A 15,537-nucleotide genomic window follows, 5' to 3' on the forward strand; every position below is an offset into this window, starting at 1 on the left:
TCTGCTATTGTATGATATTTAGTCTTCTCTATATGAGAAAGGAAGTGGTTGTATACCTGTCACTGAGGTGGAGGAAGCTGCTGTTGTCGTCTGGGTGCTCGTCCTCAAAGCTCAGGTTGGACCAGCTGCCCAGACTGTCGTCTCCGACACTCAGCTGCTGGGACACCGAGGACTCTGTCGCTTCCCGACCTGGACAACTGAATGCACAGAGATATGAAGAGACAAGGAGAGGGCCTCAGAAATCATGCTCATATTTGCAATTACAAATCCCTGATAACAGTTATCACAAATTATTAAAACAGGAAAGGAAGTTGAGACGTAAATGTGAAATAATGGCACCTGTAAAGAGGTTTTTTTTAGTGTTTTTTGATTCATCAGTCAATTAAAAGTAGGGCTTTAATGATGCGATTATGGTCCGTATAGAATGCATTATTATTTTTTAATTGCGTAAGTGCAGATTTAGGTGCATAGGAGCATTTGGTGCATCTGGAGTTTACTTCTCTTATTTTTTCTCTCATCAAAAAATTAAGAGAAAATATAAGAGAAATTTAAGAGAATTTTGCTGCATGAGGCCCATTGTCTCTATAATGTAAAAACTGCTCATAAATAAAAAGTATCCAAAAAACAAAAGGTACAGCTGATGTAAATCTTTGTGTGGTTACCTGACGTTGCTGGTCTGGCAGATGTTGGACAGGGCTGACGTCATGATCTCAGCAGTCAGGCTCTCAGCGTAGCTGGTCCCGTCATGGCCGATGCCGCTGTCTGCATTAAGGCTAGTGTTGCTCAGCTCACGTTTTGCTGTCTCCATCGCTATGGACACCATCCCCTCCGCAAACACCGCCCTGTGGTCCAGGTCAATGTGGATCTTGGGAATCTCCAGGCCGGAGAGCCGCTCTGCCCTCACCTGACATTCGGACCCCCTTTTCCTCCTCTGTAAGACGGGCTGGTGGTGGTGCCTGCTGAGTTTGGTGCAGTACGGACACTCCTGGATCTGACAGTAACGGCATGTCCTCTCCCCTAGAGCCTGTCCCGGGGATGTGCCCTCAGATAACCTCTGGGTGTGAGAGTGTCTGTCGTGGGCTTGGGTCCTCTGGAGCTCCCGGGATGAATGTCCGACTGAAGCCAGGCTCATCTTCAGAGTGTCGTCGACTATTTTCCTGGCGTAATGCTCGATGACCTGCATCGCCCGGCCCCTGTAGCCTCCGTCATACAGGCTCCCTGTGCTGTGATAATGCTTGCTCCTTCCCTCCTTGGACAACAGGGGGCAGGAGAAGGAGTTCCTAATGAGATTCTCTGCCATGTCCTCAAGTCTGGACTTCTTATAAAGACAGGAGTCGGTGAGAGACTTGGGCAGTCGTGCAGAGGAAAGATGCAGCTTGCGTGTCACATCACAGGTGATGTTGTAAGCTAAAGACTCGGCAAAGTTGACCAGATCCACGTACTCCCTCTGACCCTGGTCTTCAGAGTCCCTGCAACAACACTGAGAGTCCTCGCCTGGAACCGCTGACTCCACTTTGTCCTTCGGTGATGAGGCGTCACTACCAGACGCTTTCCATTCATCTGGCAGCGACTTGGACGAGTGAAGGCGCCCACTGGAGGATCTCTGCTTGATCTTGCGACTGGCATGAGCCAAGCCCAGTTTGATGGAGCGGTAGGCCAAACGGCTCGCATACTGGTCCAGGACCAACTCCCTACTGCCTCCTTCCTTTTTTAGCACCCTGATAAGGTAGCCGGCGTATTCGTCTGTCACGCTCTCACAGCTGGGATACTCCGAGGACAGACCAGAGCTGGTGCTGGAGACGGTGCTTGAAGTTGCGGTGGGAGACCTGAAGACAGACGCTATCATGTCATTAGACCACTGCTCGGCCAGCCTCCCTACCCTCCAGTCTCTGTTCTGGTCTGTACTGGGTTGGTGTTGGTGATGCAAACATTCGGAGCTGGATCTGTCAAAGCTTCGTCTCCTGAGAGCTCTGTGATGCGGGCACTGCTGCGCAGAGCTCACCATCCTCTTAACGTCATTGATGACCTCTCCGGCCACCTCCCCGGCGTACACCCACAAAGTGTTCAGGGTCTGCTCGGAGAACTGAGCCACGCTGTCTCTCCTCCTCTCGCTGCCTTTGCTCGTCTCACCCTCCTCTTCAGCCACTCCCAGGGTATCCATCTCTGTCGCCATGGAGACAATGTGGCAAGCCAGTCGTTCGGCGTAGTGAAGAGCTTCCTTGTTGGACATTCTGCGAGCGGACATTTGGTTCAGTTCATGCCGACTGACCCCTGTCTCTGGGCATCTGTTAGCGCCACCACCCTCTTCTGCTAACTCTTCCTCCTCTTCGTCCTCATTGTCCTCCGCTTCCTCCGAGAGCGACCTCATCAGTTTGAGCATGAACTCTGCCTTGTCTGCCTCAGGAGTGATGTCTTTCGGCTCTGGCTCCGGCTGATAGTGAGGGGTGGGTGGCGGAGTAGCGGGGGAAAACTCCTTGGCCAGCTTGCTTTTCAGCTTCTTGGAGAACTGCTTTATCTGCTTCTCCTTGGACACCTCACTGGGCTGCTGAGGGGTCGAAGGAGGAGTGCCAGGAGTCCCGCCGGATTTTTGTCCAGAGCTTGGAGCCGAGTCGTCCCCGGTAACAGAAATCCTCCTTTGTCCACTCATCTCGGCACCCGGCACACCCAGAGTGTCCATCATAACTGGATGTGTTTCAGCCACACCTCTGGTCCTAGGGTCAAACTCACAGCTGGCTCTCCCCTGGTTTTGAGAGCTTGTCTGAAAGGAAATGTGAGGAATGTTGATGTCTTGCTCACCAGTGGCGCCCTTCCTTAAATAAGCAGAATCTCTACAGTCATATCTGAAGCCAGCGCCTTGCTTTGAAGGAGAATCCGGAGCCTCGTTATTCCCCTCCTGCCTAGAAGTGGAGTCCCTTCTGCTTCCAATTGTCTTTGTAAAGAAATCAGCACAATCACCAAAACTCTTCTTCATCTTAGAGGCAGTTATTAGCTCACACGCTTCAGTTACAATCATATCCACCATGTTGCCAGAGAAGTTTTGGAACGAGGACTTTCCTTGGGAGTCTCCGGGTGTCGGAGTCTGAGTTCCATGACTGTAAAGGTGAGTTTGTGTCGATGTGGTGGTGTCAGAGGAAGATACTCTTTTGGGGCTGGCCTGTGGGGTATCTGACAAACTAGACTTATACTGACAGGTCTCCTCTGACTCCTGGAGGTGGGAGAGGGCTTGGCCCGCTTGGGGGACAGGAATACAGCTCGCCATACCGGACACAGTGAACAGGGCTTTCTTCACCGTGCAGGTGGCGTCCTCTCCTGAGGGCGGTGCAGCCGAGCTGGCGCTTAAAACCTGCTGGTTAGCGAAGGTGCTGCAGGTTTGCGCACCGGTGTTCTCCGCGCTCACGTAACAGATGTTGTCCAGAGACACACTGATAGCGGCTTGGCTGGTGAAGGCAACGTCAGCCTGGGAGAGCTCTATGAAGGCCTCTTGGATAACAGACTCAGACAAGTCTGAGGCATACGAGGAAACCACCACCTCCTCCTCCTCCTCTTCCTCCTCTTGCCCTTGGCCAAAGGACCAATCACTTGGGGTGAGAGGCGTCGAAGGGTGGGAGAACTGACACACTTCCATGATGCCTTCAAACACCAGCTCTTCAGCCAAATCAGCAGCGAAACGTGTCACCGTGTTGTGGAAAATCTGCTTTTTCACTGTCAGGAACTCTTTCAGCGCCCCGGACACGGCCTCGCCGACCAGGAAGCCGGCTAATCCATTGATTGCCCGTTCTTTCAGCACATAGGCGTGGCGCATGCCGATCTCATGGAAGGCCATCTGAAACACGGAGGAAGTGAGCCTGGCAGCGAGGTGACACAAGGTGGTGGTGCAGGAGGATACACCTTTTTGGAGGTCTCTCAAGGCGCTGCCCAAGCTCATCTCCACCAGGTCGGTGGCAAACCTCTGAATGCCGTCCTTCAGAGACTGGGACGTCTTCTGCAGCTTGGCCACCGTTACGGTCTCTTGTATTTCTGAGAGCTTCATCACGTAGCCTGAAGAGTTCTTGAATTCCTTGTGGCAGACGCAGCTGAGATTCTTGTTGTCGCTGATGTCAACGGCGGACTGGTAGCCACACACAGATCCCAGAATTTCTTTGGACAAACTGCTAGCAAAGTCTGAGTAGGTTTTATACAGAGAGCAGAGATCTTGGGGTTTACGCAGCTCTGGGCTGTCCTGTCCATCATCATCTGCTTTCCAGAAGTACTCCAGCGGTCCACTAGAGTCCACCAGAGGGCTGAAGGCTGAGGAGCTGACAGGACTGAAGAGCGGGCCGCCATTCTCATCAGAGGGGGTCTGCACTGGCCGAGGGGAGTCGGGCACCTCAGAGTGAAGCGAATAGGGAGAGCCTGGTTTCAGAGGAGTGGGTTTTTTCACATTAGCAGGGAGAGTTGGCTGGTCAAAGCGGTGAGGATTCATGCCCTTGGTTGAGCAGCCCCGAGACACATATTTGGACCCACTGGGTTGATTCTGTGTACTTGGGGCGCTGATGGCGTCCAGAGGCAGCGCGAGAGTGCTGTTCTCTGAGCTCAGTTCCTCCAGGTCATCAAACTGGTCAAAGCTGTCAAAGAATTCACTGACTTCAGAGTCTGAGTCTTCAACTCGGTCTCTTGGCCCCCCTGGTACCTGGGGGATGTCCAGTTTAGCCAGCAGGCTCTTCTGGTAGCCCACCTCATCCAGGAAAATGATTGGACTGGGGCTGGAGCAGTCCGACTCTTCTGATTCACTGACATGAATCAAAGGTGAGGGCAGACGGGCCCCGGGGCTGCAGTAGGTCCACTGGGATTCAAGGCCTGATGACCTCTGAACTGTGACGGATACGTCTGGACCAGACTTGTGTTTGGCTGAATTTTTCTTTGAAGATGAGCTTATGATAATACGGGAGCCGGATAATTCCTTTCTTCTCTTGTGGGCTGGGACTGTCTGGGATGCGACGTCACGCTTTTTAAAATGGCGATAGGAAGCTGCAGCTGTGGAGATCAACAGGAAAGAAAGAAGGAAAAAACAAGTTATATATAGAACATCCAAACATCCAGCAAATAAAAAAATGAACATGACAAAAATAGATCAAGAAAAGAAAGCTAACTGAAAACAGAACTGAACTGATCATAGTGCAGTGATGCTCAACTGGCTTTGCTTGGGGGCCACTTTTACAAAATGACACTCTGGCACCTTATGTACACAGGAAGTACAAAAACAATTCCTAGTGTGAATCACTTTATTTTTTTATGAATTAGGAAATGGTTTGGGGGGGGGCACCTGGCACTGTATTGGGCTAAAAGTTGAGTATCACTTTTAAAGTACATCCCAATTAAAAAATAACATAGCCACTTGATTGGTACATAAGATGCTCTACACAAGGGACTAATACCGAATACCAAATGGCTCTGAACATTTATTTTGACATTTGTATTAATAACTCAAATTTGTTCCTCTTAACAGGTGAAAATATAACATCTTCATGCATCAAAAGCATGTTAAAATAACAAAAAAATGCCCTATTAACAAGCTAACATTTCTGATGCTGGGCTTCTGTTGTTTTAACACACATTTGACACTTTTAGATTATTATTTTGACCTGTTAAGGAGAACAAATTTAACTCATTAATGCAAACTTCTTAACAGACTTTTTAAGTCATTCTGCTTTCCACAGACTTGAGGTTACTTGTTAATCTTACAGAGATTGTCTCCTGTGTCGTCCTCCTCTAGATGCTCCAGGGCTGTGACAAAGTCGTCCTCGATTGATGAGACGGACTGGTTGGTGTCGTCTTCCTCTGGCTGGCTGGGCTCAGCTGTGCCCCTCTGGAGAGCCTGCAGCTCCAGAGCGTAGCGTACGCCTGCCATGTAGCACCCCAGCAGGCCCACCAAAGACGCCACGCTGGTCTGAGGGTAGACGCTGGTGCTGGGGTTATGCCTCAGCACACACACGGCCTTTAACCAACACTAAAGGCAGAGGAAAAGCAAGAGAAAAAGAGGGAAAGAAGAGAGGTAAAAGAGAAAAATGAAGTCTGGTGATTTAATCAGAAAAACATGACATTTGTAACCAACATCCAGTCAGTCTATAAGCTGTGAAAGCAATCATGCCTGAGGTGATAATGTGGAAGATCTTAAACAGAAATCAGTTGGGAATTTTCTTATCCTAATCTTACAGGAGTGGGAGAGGAGGATCGGAAATGTATTGTTATGTCTGCACTCTGATTGCGAGTTGATGTGTTACATGTGCAGAATCTCAGTGTAAGTCCACTCTGTGACGCAGATGGGTGGGAGGTCTCGCAGTCTGAAACAGACGACGAAAACCGCAGAGTGAGCCGTAACCCAAACACGGCGCACAGGACCAGGAAGGACAAGGCTGCAACCGTGGGCTGACAAAACAACATATCTGTCCGTCTCCTCCACCTGCACTTCTTCAAAAGCATGAGAAAGATCCGGCATTTCTGTTTACTCGCAGAGACAGACAAGGCCGTAAATATGGGGAAACCATGGAGTCAAAAATGCAAGAATTTTAGGAACGTATCACAAAAACCCTTCTGTGGAAAATGTTCTTGTTCTCTCCGTGTCAGCGTAGGTTTTCTGCGGGTTCTCCAGCTTCCTCCCACACTCAAAAGACATGCAGGTTAATTGGTGACTCTTAATTGGCCGTAGGCGTGAATGTGAGCGTGAATCGTCCGTCTCTGTGTCGGCCCTGTGATAGTCTGTCCACGGTGTACCCCGCCTTTCGCTCAATGTCAGCTGAGAGTAGCTTTGTCCCCATCTGCGAACCTTAAGAGGATTAGTGGATATAGCTAAAAAATGAATGAATGAATCACAAAAAATCCACAACTGAGAGGTGATGATGTTTACTAAATGCTCTCAAAAGCTAACAAACATCTGCAAAGAGGGTCAGATCTCCATCATTAAAGTGCTTTTTTTCTGATAGTGTGGACAATGCTTGACTTTTCTGACTTTGATATATATCTTGAAATAAATCAATATTAGATTGATTTATTTGATACCATCAAAGGGAATTCACATTGACGGGATAACAATTTATTAAAATAAAAATATACAAGGCTATAACAAGACAACTTTTGTTTTCTTACCAGCGAACAGCAGAAAGACTACTATAAACATTAAAGGGATAATTCACCCAAAAATGAACACTGCTGCGCAGATATTATGGGCTGTTGTTGGTCTTGTGTGAGTGTGACTCCCACAGTCGGAGCTACAGGCTACAGCAAGGCTAAAAATATGACGCCAGTGACTTTTTCAAAACAACTTGGTGCATCGGGGCTTCAGGACGAGCAACATGGAGACATTTGGTGGTTTTATTATGTTTGTTTAACATTTGTATACTGGTCACCATTTGCTTCAATTGTTTGTGCAATGCCAAAAACCTGTTGATATTCAAGTCTTGTGAATAAGCGTCCGCTGTATAGAGAGCGGATAAGAGCAGATTTAAAGACGCAGGAAAAAAACAACTATGAATCACTCAGTACCTCTTTCTTACTTCCCCTCATTCTCTCCCTTCACTTCCTGTTTACTTCAGCATGCTGACTGAGCACATTTCCTCCGTCCGTCACCTACCTGGGGCCCGGCGTCCTTCGGCTCCGCCAGCCTTCGAGAGTCTTTGAGCAGCAGAACCTCGTCGTTCTTGAGGCCGTGAACGTGGAGGGACCTGAGGAGCTCACACAGCCCTCCTGGCATCGATAACAGAGCCTGGAGAAGAAGAGGACACACAGAGACTTTAGACTGCCGGGCAGAGATATTCACCTCGCTTTGTTTGGGGGCCGCTTTTGCAAAATGACAAGGGGCCAGGGGCCAGTCGCAGCAGCCCCATACATGCTTCTGGGACATTACCAGTATTTCTGCAAGTTTGTAGGATTTTAAGACGTTTTTCTAGAGTTTAAAACATTACTAAGATTTTGTGACTGGTTTGTAGGATTTCAGGACGTTTTAAAGATTTTAGCAAGTTTCCAGGATTTTAAGATGTTTCTTAGATTTTAGGACATTTCTAAGATTTCATGACATTTGTAGGACTTAAATACATTTCCAACATTTTTGGATGTTTCTAGGATTTTAGGACATTTTTAGGATTTTAGGACATTTCTAGGATTTATGGAGGATACCAGGATTTGAGAAAATCTATAGGATTTTAGGAGATTACTAGGATTTGAGGACTTTTTTTGGATACTAGGCTATTTTGCCGATTTTAGGATGTTTCTCAGATTCTAATATGTTTTTTAGAATTTTTAAAAAACGTCACAGATTTTGGGACGTTTATAGGATTTTAGAACATTTCTAGGATGTTCAGAGGATCACAGGATTTGGAACATTTCTCGAATTTTATCATGTTTCTAGGATTTTAGGACATTATGGGCTTAGCTAGGACCTCTGTCAGGGTACTGGGGATCCTCCACAGGCACTTTTCTTTGATGAACATGCTCTGTCCATCACTGCATATCAGTAAAAACCCATCCGTATGATATTCTTTTAGAGTTTCATCATGATTCATGTTTGTAATTATGAAAACGTACCTGTTGGGTGACATCCTCTCCTTCACACTGACCGGGCAGACACACAAAATGAATCTGGAAGAGCACAGTTGATGGTCAGCATTAATGCGTCACGTCTTTGAATGTGACTCAGCTGCTGTTTTTGTGAGACAAACCTCTGTCAGTCTTGTGGCGTCTCTGCTCGGCAGCTCCAGGCCAACGCTGCATAGCTCCTTTTTATTCCTAAAGAGGCTCTTCACACACTGCGCTCCACTGTCACGCACAGTCTGCAAGCACACAGGCAGCGTTTTTAAACCCGAGCATATGTTTCCCAGCAGCAATAATGAGAAACCAATGTGTATGCATTCGTCCGTCACTGTCGCATGCATGAGAGATGAACGGAGAGCAATGTTTTGTAAATCCTTTTTTATGTATCTGCCTACTTTTGCACGTTACTTTAACATAGATCCTGACTAATCAGATTAGATTCAAATTGGCGTTTGACAGCACTTCCAAGATCTCGCTGGCCTTTCCGAAAACACACCTCACCACAACAGAAACTGCAGTAAACATCTCGCAACTACAGACCACAAGCGCACAAAAACAGGCAGTAAAAGTACAGGCACTACATTATCACACTCGATACAAGTCGAACAAACAACTTATGCCGACCGAACACCAGAAGACGGTTAAAAGACTCAACTGACACCGTCGCACATCGAAAGACGGTCTGAGTTTTGGTCACACAGATTTTGCAAAGACTACAGATCTCGCAGGGTCACTATTTGAAGGACTGCAGCTAAACTCCTTTTGAGATCATTTCCCATCCTGCTCCCGGTGGAAAATATCGTATGTCGACAGTATTGTTGTCAATTCAGCATCAATATAATCCATTAAGATAAACTGTGTTTGTATACATTTAGTAAACTGTGGAAGTGAGAAGCGAAACGTTTAAATAATGAAGGTTTCTCACTATAATCAGTGCTGGTTGGTGGATCAAATACATTCATTAAACATGTTTCACCAGTTTCTACTCTTTTTATTCAGAACAAGACAGCTGAGACTTGGACCTCACTTGAGTCCCGTCCATGTTTACTGTCTACCCAGAGAGCGCGCAGCGAGTGTTTGTTGACACTGTTCACGTCATCGAACTTCACTATCTGCATGAATCAAGACAAAAAACGCAGGATATTATTGAATGTGTTTGATTTTATCGGAATATCACAATGAGAAAAGACTTTTAGCTCGAACTGAGTCTAAAAACATCTTATAAAAAAATATCCACGGAGGTAAAACTAAGGCTGAACGATAGGGAGAAAATCAAATATCATGATATTTTTAACCAAATACTGCAAAATCGATATTGTAACAATAATATAGGGTTATCAGTAATGTAAATATGATGACAAAGTGGGTAAAGGTAAATAACAAAACAGCTGAAAAGTCTGATAAATCCAGTAAATTATGTCACTTTATTGTAATTTAGCCTTTAACACCAGAGTAAGATAACACGAACACAACCATATAACAGTATCAAAAATCTAGTCTCAACAAGACGATATCGTGATATTATGATACCGGTGCACTGACCAGCCCTCGGTAAAACTTCATTTTATCCCGCCACAGTGACACTGCGTAAAAAGTTCTCTGGTGTAACGACAGCTGAAAAACAACATGTTTTGCAGTTGTTGATTTTGAGAGGAAGCTAAATCTGATTTCAACTTATCCTGCAGAAATGCTTCTTAATACCAGATTAAAAGAAATAAAAACTCCTGTGTCCGCTGCAGTGGCAGACATACAGAGTATCCGGACAGCAGGGCTTAAAATCTCATTTCAGAAACACACTTCATCACAAAATGTTGCAGAATAAAATGCAAAGCGGACAAACCTCTTTCCGGACTGAGGCCCGGGACCTTATGGGGACTCCTCTAATACGTGCGCAGGCGTCCATGGCAACAGAAAGCGGGGGAGCTGACTGGCCGCTCACCTGCAGGTATGAAGGTGAAGATGGAAAACAGAGATTGAAAGAGTTCGTGACGTGGCAGGAGAGGTTTATAGAATGAGGTCAAAGTGCTAAAATTGGGAGAAATTCAGAGTTATGTCATCACTTTTAGCCTCACAGCTTAGTCTTGTGTCTGAGGTTCTCTCTCCAGCTCCATCAACAATCTTCAGCAACAAAAAAACAAAAAACACAAGCGTGAACTCCCCGCAGCAACAATCACGTGACAAAGCAATGACGAGATCTCTGCTATGAGTAAACAAAGAGAAATCACACTCTGTCTCTATCTGCTGTCCCACACCGACGCGCCAAAATAAGAAGCCTGATGTGACAAAGTCTCTCGTTTACATGCAACAAAAGAGTCACGTCACTGCACCTGTGCCGTTCTGCCGCTCACTCGCTTAACCAAACCAACAGTTATCGTGCCGTCGAGCCTGCGAGGCAATGCAGTTAACAGGATTTTTAAAAAAATATATATATTAATTGATTTTTTTTTTTTAAGTGATCTTATTGCATTGTGAATATGCTGTGTATGGTACTTCTATGTGTCCTTTTTATCTTTTGTATGTATTGTCTTGCTCTTATCTGGACCATTGAGTCTGTAATAAAGTTTATTATAATTATTATTATTATTAAAAAGTAATAATTCAGAACAGGATAAAAATTGAATATTCAAATATAACTGAGGGACTGTTTGTTATTTGGCTTTAGGGAAGGGGCAAACACTTGTAATTGGTTGTATTGGCTTTTTTTTTCCTTGAAAAAATTTGCTCAAAACATGTCTTGCAAACCTGCAGGCATAATTTCTTAAATTTGAAATTTAAGATTTTTGGCCCTTTTTAAAAAAAAATTCTTGGCAATTTTTAGAGAAAAGAAATTTGTTGATATTCTTTTCTTTAAAGGAAAAAATGTTTTATTTAAAAAAAAGGGGGGCAAAGTTTTTTTCCTGAAAAGTTTTGGGAATTATTAAAGATTAAAAAAAAAAAAAAAGAAAAAAGAAAACTTGCTTTCCAATAATTTCTTATGTATTTGTAAAGAAAATGAATTGGCATTTTTTCCTTAAATTCTTTTAGCAACTGTTAAAGAAAACAAAGGCATTTCTTATATTAAAGGTATTTTTTTGTACATACTTTTGATGATTTTTAAAGAAAAATTGACTTTAATTTTTTTCAATTTTGAAGAAAAAATGTTGCCAATTTTTGTGTTTTCTTTCAAAATGACCAAAAATGATATTAATCAAAGCCAGAAACTGTAAAAACAGACATCATTGTTGAATTGTCACAATTCAGACTGTCCTTGGACACATCATGTGTTATTATACAGGTTTGTGAAACAAAATTCCACAAAATTTCCAAAACTTTCAGGGTACATTTGAATTTCCAAAACTTTTCCAAGCCTGGAAAATACTGTTTGCAAATTGCCCGTGTTTTTTTAACGGCTGTATGAACCCTGAGTTAACCTTGTGCTCTACATTTTTCAGATAGTTGAGTCAACCTTCTCGACCACATTTTCTTCCAGCCCGTGTGAAAGAACATGAATCCAGCTTTTAAAAAGTAGGCCCGGACTTGTCCTGCTGGTGAGGATAAGCTATAGTAGTTATCGGTTATGTTTTTGGCTTCTTTGATATTCTTTAAACAGTCGCGGCCTGCGTCAAAGATCAAACGGCGCGGCGAGAGAACAGGGGTGTGTGCTCTGAGCAGGGGAAACACACTCGGTAAGCAGCATGAGAGAGCGGGTAAAGGAGGCAAAATATTTACAGTGTACAAGAAGGAAAAGTTTCCCAAGAAATCCAAGCCTCTGCTTTGAGGTACGGTCCAAAGCGGCTGGATGAGTCTAGACACAAGCAGGCGGTCCTACTGATCGGCCCATCCTGCACCCTGAGAACCAGAGGGGTAGAGGACGTGCCACGGGCCTCCTCTGCTGATCCAGGACCTCCTAGCTTCTCACGGGCGCTTTGGTGGGCCCAAAAAAACAACACAGCCGGCCGCTGCTGCCTGACCTCAACTATGCAAGTACATCCCAACGCACTCACAAGGCAGGCAGGCACAATGACGTCTATTATGGCCGTGAGTATCTCGAACAGAGAACATTAACCCTTTAAAAACCCGGATCCACATCAGTTTTCTTGTGCCGTGTTCACGCGCCTCACACAAGCGATCTGAGCGCGCTGGTTTCTTTTGAAAACACGAGGGGAAAAAAGAAATGACCAATTTGGTGAGAAATGTCCCAAAAAATGCAAAAAAATTAGAAGGTGACGAGAAAATTACTTAAAAATTAGTTTAAAAAAAGACAGGAGGATTATTAGAAAATTAACAGAAATGACCAAATATAATAATTTTAGTAAACTGATATTAAAAATGATGGTGCAGAATTTTTTTTATTTATTTATTTTTTTTTTACATTTTTTAACTTTTTGACCTATTTTCAGGTAAAATTTTCAACCTTTTTTACTTTTTTTGGGATGTTGCCGTTTCCCCATATATTTGAAAAAAAAATATATCAAACTAATTTGCTCAGGTTTCTAAGGGCTAACTAGTTGGCAAACCTGCATTTTTTACATTTTAACCCCCTGAAACATGGGAAGAAGGCAAAGAGCAACTTAAGGAGGTATGACCCAAAAATTAACAAGCTTTTTAACAAAAGTTACCTGAGCACAAAAAGAAAAAAAAAAGACCTGATAAAAGTGCTTAAAAATTATAATAATTTCCTGCACCATAATTTAAAAATGTAACAATGGTAATTATAAATATAGCAATACTAAATCTTTTTTTGTAGACATTTTCCCCTATTTGGTTTTAATATAATTTTCTAAATCCACTTTTTTTTGCAATTTGAGGAACATTTCTTACCAAGTTTTGTTTTGTTTTTTTTAAATCACACCTATTTGCTCAGGTTTAGAGGTTTAAATACTTGTAAGCAGCACAAGAAAAGGGATCCAGGTTTTAGAGGGTTAACTCTCGGTGATGCAGTATGTAAGAATCAACTTAACAGCCCGACATCACCACCTCATGCAACCGCTGTGGTCACATGACGCCGCATGTACTCGGTTTTAATCATGTTATGGAAAAACTGGAATCAAGTCTAACTTAGTTAAGGTTTAAACAAATCCCGAAGGCCTGATTCATCAAACTAATTTCCACAAAAATGTAACGAGGCTCAGCGATCCCGCCAGAGGATTCGGAGCGGTGTTTGCCATCATCTTAGGACAGAGACAGCAAAACAACCTGCCAAGCGCACAAACTGTGTAGTCTCAGATCCTGTTTGATCGGGAGCCGATGTGGTCCAGAATCTGGGTGGCCGGAAGGATAGATAAACAGAGAGGGAGCGGCCTGGAGGACACGAGACAAACTCACGGCGAGCTGTGAGACCAGACAGACGTCTCTGGTGAGACACAGGTGATATCAGAGCTGCAGACCGGAGAGCGAAACATTAAAGGGAGAATTCACTGTAAAAACGTTATTCACGCGATGAAGAGCTCCATAAATACGCAGCGTTTTTGAATGATGAGAAATTGGCATTTTCAATAAAAATAAATGAATTAAATACATTTCACATGCTGCAGTCATGTGAAGTCGGAGGGTTGTAGTTTTCGAGCTGGAAACTCGTTTTTCTCCGACTTTGTCGTGTTGTTGGTACAAAGACGATGAAAGAGCGTTTAAACAAAAGGCTGATAGCTGTTTCCACTTTATTTATGTTTTTATATATTTAATCTTGGTCACTCCACATGCACAGCAGGTAACATTTATACCATATTACACTTAAAATGTGATCAGAATTTTTATATATTACTTAATAATTTATATATTATATTTTTATATTTAATATGGGACTCTACATGAACAGCAGGTAACATGAATTTAATATCACACTTTACATGTGATCAAAAATTGATATTTAATACGTTAATTGATTTAAAAAGATGTTTTTTACCATTAACCAAACACTGATTTTTGCCCGTCATGTTTATGCTTTTATGACGTCAAGTTGGCAACTCGTGTTATAAAATAACGTTATCATCGACGTCATTATACTCTCCTGGCTGCCTTACAGTTAAACGTTTGCTCGCTTGCTGCAGCTAATAGATGCAGACACTAAAATGTGCAACTTTTAAAAGTAAATAATAGTAATTCTAGGAACAAATTATTAAATAAAATGTATTTCACTTCCATTTTGACATTGCTTCCAAAAATAAGCAAAAAAAAAAAAAAAAAAAAAAAAAATACCTACACATTAGGGGAAAAATAAATAAAAATGAAATGACCGGGGAAAAGTGCTTTAAGATAATAATAAATTTGTGAAATAATTTTAAATATATAATGGTGATTTTGTTGCAATTTGCAGAACAGTTGCTCATTGCTGTTTCCCCCCAGTGTTTTCAAAAGAAAGCAAACCAACCTGCTCATATTTCGAAACTGAAAAACTGAAGTACATGTTGGTTATACAATCCACAGTTGTCACTAAACAGTGAGCGCAACAAATTCATCACCTGAGACTGAAAACTGTATCACTGCAGCATGACACAACCTGACAATAATAATAATATTTAATAGAAAATAACCTGACTAATAAATGTTACCTGTGTGGAGGTAATACATTTTTAAGGAAGCATTATCTAGTGTGCATACTTTATTTGTATTTTTGCAATAAGCAACATAATTAAAATAAAGCCCAAAAATAAGCAAAAAATAGAAAACAAAAAAAAAGATAAAAGTCCAAAAAATACCTTTAAAAAATACCTAAAAATTTGGAGGGGAAAAAAAAAGAAAAAAAAAAAAAAAAAAAAGATGACCTAGAAAAAGTGCTTTAAGATAATAATAATTTTGTAAAAAATAAATAAATAAATAGTGTTTTCAAAAGAAAGCAAACCAATTTGCTCATATTTCAAAACTGATATAAATCCACGTTTAAAATGCAATAATTTATGTTGTTATCATTTCAAACAGTCTCTAGTCGTCACTAAACACTGAGTGCAACAAAATCACCTCTTTACACTGTAACCTGCATCACTGCAACATGACACAACC

General features: G+C 42.9%; 1 protein-coding gene across 2 annotated transcripts in view; it reads right to left on the reverse strand.

The window, feature by feature from the left end:
• The window catches only part of akap11 (A-kinase anchoring protein 11), a 33,065-nt gene that overhangs the window by 16,410 nt on the left and 1,118 nt on the right, over positions 1-15,537 (reverse strand). For both annotated transcript variants that reach the window (XM_042494388.2, XM_042494387.2), the window contains exons 2-8: positions 10,403-10,501; positions 8,691-8,801; positions 8,557-8,610; positions 7,607-7,738; positions 5,722-5,986; positions 663-5,013; positions 57-197 (exon numbers count right to left, since the gene is read on the reverse strand). In XM_042494388.2, the coding sequence (XP_042350322.2) occupies positions 57-197; positions 663-5,013; positions 5,722-5,986; positions 7,607-7,738; positions 8,557-8,610; positions 8,691-8,801; positions 10,403-10,465 (5,117 nt within the window). In that variant the 5' untranslated portion in view covers positions 10,466-10,501. The remainder of the gene's footprint in view (positions 1-56; positions 198-662; positions 5,014-5,721; positions 5,987-7,606; positions 7,739-8,556; positions 8,611-8,690; positions 8,802-10,402; positions 10,502-15,537) is intronic.

This window comes from Plectropomus leopardus, chromosome 10 (genome assembly GCF_026936395.1).
Source record: "Plectropomus leopardus strain MGB_pleo_1.0 chromosome 10, ASM2693639v1, whole genome shotgun sequence".
NCBI classification, from domain to species: domain Eukaryota; kingdom Metazoa; phylum Chordata; class Actinopteri; order Perciformes; family Serranidae; genus Plectropomus; species Plectropomus leopardus.